Source organism: Pygoscelis adeliae, unplaced genomic scaffold, assembly GCF_000699105.1.
Source record: "Pygoscelis adeliae isolate BGI_AS28 unplaced genomic scaffold, ASM69910v1 Scaffold66, whole genome shotgun sequence".
In the NCBI taxonomy this organism is placed as follows: Eukaryota; Metazoa; Chordata; class Aves; order Sphenisciformes; family Spheniscidae; genus Pygoscelis; species Pygoscelis adeliae.
Genome location: NW_008825167.1, coordinates 5,327,479 through 5,334,934, shown reverse-complemented (window position 1 = coordinate 5,334,934; position 7,456 = coordinate 5,327,479). Strand labels below are relative to the sequence as shown.

General features: G+C 41.8%; 1 protein-coding gene across 1 annotated transcript in view; it reads left to right on the top strand.

Moving 5' to 3' along the window:
- The first annotated feature begins 4 nt into the window (after nt 1–4).
- The window catches only part of LOC103920983, a 16,651-nt gene continuing 9,199 nt past the window's right edge, over nt 5–7,456 (top strand). The window contains exons 1-5 of the mRNA XM_009328876.1: nt 5–258; nt 1,639–1,755; nt 3,560–3,664; nt 4,389–4,520; nt 6,226–6,375. Of these exons, the coding sequence (XP_009327151.1) occupies nt 5–258; nt 1,639–1,755; nt 3,560–3,664; nt 4,389–4,520; nt 6,226–6,375 (758 nt within the window). The remainder of the gene's footprint in view (nt 259–1,638; nt 1,756–3,559; nt 3,665–4,388; nt 4,521–6,225; nt 6,376–7,456) is intronic.

Sequence of the window (7,456 nt, the reverse complement as noted above, 5' to 3'; positions counted from 1 at the left end):
CAGGATGGGCTTCGTCCGCCCTTCCCCGCCTTCGGCCTCGTCCCCCTCGGAACCCGCGAGGGGGTCGCGGGGGGAGGCAGCTGCTGGCAGCTCGCCGCCCTACACCAGGAGGCGTCTCCCCCTCCAGCGGGCTGGCGCCGTCGCTGCGGGAGCCTCCTTGCCGGGGTTGCTTTGGTCTCCTCTGGCAGTGGGGCTCGGAGCCAAAGACGGGCCGCAGTCCCGGCCCAGGCAGAGGCGTGCGGGCTCGGGTGAAATGCCGTCAGTCCGGCCGGGAGGCACTGGGGCTTGCCTTACGGCTGACACTGAAGTGGGCGGGGAGTGCAGAGCACTGGAGTTAGATAAATACTGGAATATTTCTAAAACGCACGATTTTCTGTTAGCGTTTTTCCCTAGGTTTTCAAATAGTGTTCTGCCTAAGGCATGCTAGGTGTCGTGCTTTTTCTTCCTTTCTTTTTTTGTTTCTTTCAAGTTTTTAAATTGCGTAATTGTTGTTGAAGGTGGTTAGAGAAAGGTTTTATCTGTTCACTGCCTTTGCAAAAATCGAATGTGTTGAAAGTGTCCTTTTGCCTAGATCCATGGACAGGAGTAAGCTATTAGTGCTGTGTGTTAGTAACTTTGAGCCCTCTGGGAGCAGGAAACTCCCAAAGCCAGTCAGGGTGGAGGAGGAAGGGGAAGAAAACATAGGTTGTTAATCCAGGATTAAAATAACAAAAACCTTCCTTCCCTCTTACTTGTTGACTTAAAAAGTGCAGAGGCCTCGCACGTACAGAACAGTATGCTTACTTGCACGTACAGAACAGCAGTATGTTTACTGTGTGGAGTCTGCAGTATAGGGTCATTCTCTTAGGCAGGTGGTGGCTGATCTGCAGGTGTGGTCCTTAGCCCAGAAGCCAGGTCTGATGTTAGTAGATGCTGTGACAGTGTTTTGTTTAGAAACCTATCATTTAAGATACCACTGCTGCCAGAACTGAGGAGGATAATGTAGATAACTCTTAATCCTTAAGCAATCTCTGGCTGTCCTTCCAGCACGTTACAAGCACCCCACTCTAGCTCCTTGTCCCATGCTTACTTGTGAGAACTCCGCAGCAGTGTCTGGTAAAGAATTTCCTGTGTAAAATTGTTTCCACATAAATGTTTGACCTGCTTCTCCTTAGACGTGCTGTTTTCCTGTGTTGAAGTGATGTTTCTGTATTTGCCCCTTCCACGAGTTTACTGCTGTGTAGAATGGTATATGAATGTCAAATAATGCATTGGTGACAGAGGACAGTCTATGAATGTTGGCACGTGTCAGCAGTTCCATAAACACTGGTGCCAGTCTTCAGTTGTTTTTTTTCCCCTTTTTGTTTGCAAATAGAGAAAGGGTATACTTTTGGTTATCTAAATATTAACAGTTTATTTTAAAATTCTAATGTCTTAATTGCATTAGTCAAAGACCTTTTCTCAGCAACTGCATTGTCTAACACCTTTGTTAAGTTAGTGTTGCCTGAATGAGTAAGTTGACGCAAATCACATATCTATGCCAAATCGGCGTTTTGTAACTATAAATTACGATATTCAGATTGTCCATATTTGTTTTGTATAGGCAATGTTCAGTGACTACCAGTGACTTGATCTCTGATGAAAATTCTTATTTTCTAGTTCTGTGCAACAACCACACTGCTGGCATCAAGAACAGGAATGTAGAGGCTGGAATGATTCAGATTCTTCGGTGTTTGATGAATATCAATGTAGACATTTAGACCAATGGCTGGAGAGGTAAGGAATAAATGTGAAGTTTGTTTAAATCTTCACTTTGCTGCAGTCTTTTCTTTAGGAATCCGGCAAAACCTTGGACGTGATTAAGTTAAATGTTTTCTAATAATACAGTAGTGCAGAGTTAGCAAATGATCTCTGCATTATGCAAGGGTTTGGCTAATTGAAATACATGCCATAATATTAGCAAATATTGCATATGAAAGACAGAAATGGTATATACCAAGGCAGTAGTTTAAGCCCTTTATTGCTGAGATCTTCAATATTGGTATAAAACTCCAATTGAAGCAATGTGCTGTTACTTTTTATGCTTTGCTTACACATCTTTATGTGTAAGCGTGGACAAGCCATGATGCTTGTCTCCTCACTTGACAGTGCACTCGGTATATTCAGCTGTACTACAGTTTTTAGTAAATACTTTTTTTTGTGTGTGTGTAGTCCAGTACCGAGGGCATTTTGCGATGAGATCAAATTTTATAGGTAGGTAGTTCTAGGAGTATTTTGCTTTGCTTTTGGATATTCTAGACTAAAGACCTCCGCTGGAGGAAGTGGTTGAGATTGGTACCCTAATGTCTGGCAGGAAGTATGAAGAGTGGCGAGTACTTGGATATGTGCAGAAAACTGAGTAGAACGTAAGTTAGAAGAGATGAAATATTTTACTGAGGACACATGAAAACTTTTTGTATATAATTTCTACATCTCTGAGTATTACATTATATGAAGGCGATTGTCATTTCTGATGGCGTATTTAATATTGCTTCAGTTAATAAATGAATCTTTTCAAGAGCTTAGGAAAGACCTTGTATTCAGGAGTGTTTTCTATGTCTTTGATGCTATCATAAAAAATACTAACACTATGTTATGATTGTGAGTCAAACTGGATGTGCTAGCAGCATTTTGTGTTTCTCTTTTGCTGAGCAGATATGTTCGTTCTTAGTGTGGAATCTTTATGTCGTGTTAAAATGACATGGGCAGCATGGATGGTAATCTCATCTGTCGATGTGAAACTGTTCAGGGAAAGTAAGACTATAAGCTAAATCTACTTTTATATTACTTACGTTAAATGTTGAGGCATTAACATTGAAAGAAGCGGACAGGCTGAAAGCAGAAGTTTTCAGCGCTTCAGAACATTATAGAATTATACAGTTTTCATTTATTATATTTTTTAAGTTAATGAGAAACCTGGTAAGTGTTTCTTCACTCAGAGAACATCAGTGATCCAACTGATGATTTAAGTAAGAGCTTCCTGACTCCCTTTTTGGCTTTACACAGCAGAGTTTACATTCTTGAAATGATATGTTGGGATATGATGATGTCTGACAAAATGTTAGTTCTGCTGATGTGACGGGCATTTTTCTGTTTCTTAAGCATCTCCTCTGTCCTTGACAAAGTCCTTAGCTGACGACAGAGAGCAGTGACTAGACTGATGATTTTGACCTCAAGTAATTTCATGAATTTTGCTCTTTGATGGAATGGCAGTATTGAGAAGGTCCTGAAGTAGTAGAGGGAAGCATTTGGATTGGCTGAGCTGGGAGTATTTTAAGAGGTGGTCAGGTCTATGTTCTGACGTGAAATTCACTTCATGACTATTTTCTTGCCCTGCAAAGTAAAACTGATAATCTTACATCACTGCTGAAGGTGACTTGAGCTGAAATGTTTCAATTTGTTTGACTTTGAACTGAAATGGAGTAGGGGCACACCCATGGTGTTACAGTTGTGGAGCTGTTATTGTCCACTATTGAAGTTTCTGGTCGTTAAATACGTTATGAGCAACAAACATTCATATTGAGTTCTCATTATTTTCCAGCTCTTCAACACCAGAAGATTCAAGACCTCTTTCTAGTTGCCCTGACTGGGAAGGTAGAATTGAAGAAGGCAAAACAATGAGGACATCAAATAAAAAAAAGACGAAGTAGGTATTGAATAATTATTAACTATTGTTGCGTTGGTTTTATCAATAGCCATCTGATGCTCTCCAACTACTTTATATACATTAATGAAGATTTGAAACACAGCCAGGCTGTTTCATATCAAGCCTGAAGGAAGCCTTAAGGAGAGAGTAGCACTGAGAAGTCTTATCTCAAAAGCTACTTGTAATATCGTTTCAAATTTTCTTCCTTTTTCAGCTTAAATTCCATATTCATTACAGCTTTCCATAGGAGGAAATACTGGAATAGTGAAAGGAAAAAGGAAAACCAACCATCGAGGCTTGGAGAGAGAAATGACTATTAGATCATTCAAACTAGCCTCCTTTATATTATCCATTTTTGTTTTATTGAGTTTAAGCTTTTTCATAATTACGTTAGGAGGTTGGTACACATGTGCAATAATCGTGTATAATTTGATTTCCTTGTTGTAGGACTAGCAATAAAGTTCTAGTGAGGCAGCTCTAGCACCAGTACCCTCAGGTATATGTTTACTTGTTACAAACCTGAGCAATTGCATGAACTTGCAAAACCTACTCTTTTTGCTGTAATGATTCATTTGATTAGCACAACTTTCACTTCTGTAAACTGGTGAAGTAAGAGTTGTGCTTACTGTCTATCAGAGTAAGAATACATGCAGTTCTAGAGTATGTTTTTACTTGTAAAGCTATTAAGGTTCTTTTCAACTTAATTCTAATTTTTATTTTTAAGTTCTGTTTCAAGTGATTCTGCTAATCCAGCTGAAAGGGAAACAGATGAAGTGGTTCTGAGGAGAAGACAAAAACAGATCAATTTTGGAAAGAATACCCTTGCATATGACAGATACATTAAAGAAGTTCCAAAGTAAGTTGCGCTATGTTGCACATTTCCAAATAAACTCCTATTTGTTCCTGACGTGTGTGTAGATCAGCACACAGCTTTAGTTCTCTTAAAATGATATGAACAGTAAGTGAAAAAAACTTGAATCAATTGATTTTTGTTAAAGAGAAACCAGGTATTTCCTGCATATGAGCAAATTTAGTTAGGGAAAAATTAAAGCTAAATGTTCCCTTTGTGTATTGCTGTTGCTAGTAGCAAACATGCTTGAAATAAATTCTGTATTAATCAGCTCCCTGTGATACTTCTGGTGACTGTGTTGCTAGGCCAGTGTGAAGTTAATCGATAGCAGGAAATGACAGCTTTGAATGAGGACTGAATAAAGCCTTGCATTTAAGTATTGGTAAGGGAGACCAGTCTTCAGTGATTCATTAGTAACTAACAAATCAAAACCTGGATTTCTTGCTTTCTCCAGCTGACTCCATTATGGTAGGACTATAAACAGAATTATTTTGTACTGAATGTACGGTTTGAGTGAGCTCTCCAGTAATCTGTGGTGGGCAGGATCTGGGTTTGGGATACTATCTGAGAAATAGCACTTTCAGCCACTGGGTGATCCCAGACAGCATTGTTATAGTGTCTGCCCAGCGTAGATTCAGTGGATAGGCATAGGTATCATTTAGATTTTACCCAGAGAGTGTGGGTACTTTGTTTTCTATACTCCCAAAAGACAAATGCTGTTTAGAATTATAGCAGTCGCCATTGTAATAATGCATGGACGGTGGTGGAACAAAAGTTAACTGAAGATACTTGTGGGTTGACCCCTGCCAGCAGCCAAGTATCCACACAGCTACTTGCTCCTTCCCTCTCCCCAGTGGGATGGGAAAAGAATAGGAAGAGCAAAGGTGGGAAAACTGATGGATTGAGATAAGGGCAGTTTAACAGGTGAAGAAAAGAACGAGGGGAAAAAGCAAATGATGCAAATGCAATCGCTTGCTGCCTCCCACAAGCAGAGTGGTGGCCTGACAGTCTCTGGAAGACACCTCCCCCTCTTCCTCTGCCCGGGTTTTTATTGCTGAGCATGACATTATATGGTGTGGAATATCTCTTTGGGTAGAGTCAGCTGTCCCAGCAGTTTCCCCTTTCAACTTCTTGTTCCCCCTCAACTTAGTAGCTGCGGGAGGGGGCAGGGCAGAGTGGGAAAAAGAGAAGGCCTTGAAGCTGTGTAAGCACTGTTCAGCAATAGCCAAAAAATAGTGTGTTATCAGCACTGTTTTAGCCATAAATCCAAAACACAGCACTACGGGGACTGCTATGAAGGAAGTTAACTCCATCCCAGCCAGACTCAGTACAATACTAAATACAAAGAAACTTCACCTGACTCAGGAAAACTGAGATAGAAGTAGCTGGAGGATAGAATATTATTGAAGGGGTATGAGTTATGCTTCTTCTGTTTCATATTTGTCCATGGGCAGTAGGGATCTGCTTTTTGCAGCTGTCAGAGTGCTGGACTAGATGAACCTCTGGTCTGGCTCAGCATGTTATTTTTAGTTGTTGCTTGTGTGGTCTGGTTTTGACAATGTTTTAGAATATACCCATTTCAGTTAAGTGTTTAAAAATATGAAAATTTTATTTATTAGGCTACTGATGGTTGTGTGATCTGATCGACTGAGGATTTTTTTTAAGAATGAGAATCATGTCCTGAAATATAAATGTTACTGTGTATTTACAGGAATCAGCGAATACCAGGAGTTCATCCTAGAACTCCCAACAAATTTAAGAAGTACAGCCGTAGATCCTGGGACCAGCAGATCAGGCTATGGAAGATAGCACTGCATGCCTGGGATCCTCCTACTGAAGAAACCTGGGATCTGCAGCCAGTGTGTGTATGGGTGAATTAAGTCAGCACCTGTCTCTTGCTTCACAGGAGGACTCTGTATTTCCTTTAGAGCATTCCTAACTGGGAGCAAGAGATCAGGTTCAGAAATGAGAGTCGTCTTGAACACCTTGTTTTCCTTTTGAATTCTGTTAGTCTTCAAGATATTCCCATTATTTAGTCTAAATTCATCTCCAAAGAGGCACTTTGGGGAGGAGGGCTTTTGGTCTGTCTGCAGTAGTACAATCCCTTCCCCTATGTGTTTACACTGGTCAGCACAAGGTAAAATTATTTTTCTAGAAGGGCACAGACATAAGCAGAAATTCAGTGATTACTGTTCCCTAACCTTGATAACCTTTCCATCTTTCCTTTTTCTGATGTCAGTGGAACTACCTTTCTCCTGCAATAACAATATGTTAGAGAATGACAAATGAGAAAGGCAAAAGCCCAGCTGGAACGCAAGCTGGCCGCTGTCGTTAAAGACAACAAAAAATGTTTTTACAAATATATTAATGACAAGAAGAGAGCCAGGGAGAATCTCCATCCTTTATTGGATGCGGGGGGGAACATTGTCACCGAGGATGAGGAAAAGGCTGAGGTACTTAATGCCTTCTTTGCCTCAGTCTTTAGCAGGCAGACTGGTTATCCTCAGGGTACTCGGCCCCCTGAGCTGGAAGACAGGGATGGTGAGCAGGATGAACCCCCCATAATCCAAGAGGAAGCGGTCAACGACCTGCTACGCCATCTGGATGCTCACAAGTCTATGGGGCCGGATGGGATCCACCCAAGGGTGCTGAGAGAGCTGGCGGAGGAGGTCGCCAAGCCACTCTCCATCATCTATCAGCAGTCCTGGTTAACGGGGGAGGTCCCGGACGACTGGAGGCTGGCCAATGTGACGCCCATCTACAAGAAGGGCCGGAAGGAGGATCCGGGGAACTACAGGCCTGTCAGCCTGACCGCGGTGCCGGGGAAGGTTATGGAACAGTTCATCTTGAGGGCGCGCACAAGGCATGTGTGGGACAACCAGGGGATCAGGCCCAGCCAACACGGGTTCATGAGAGGCAGGTCCTGCTTGACCAACCTGCCC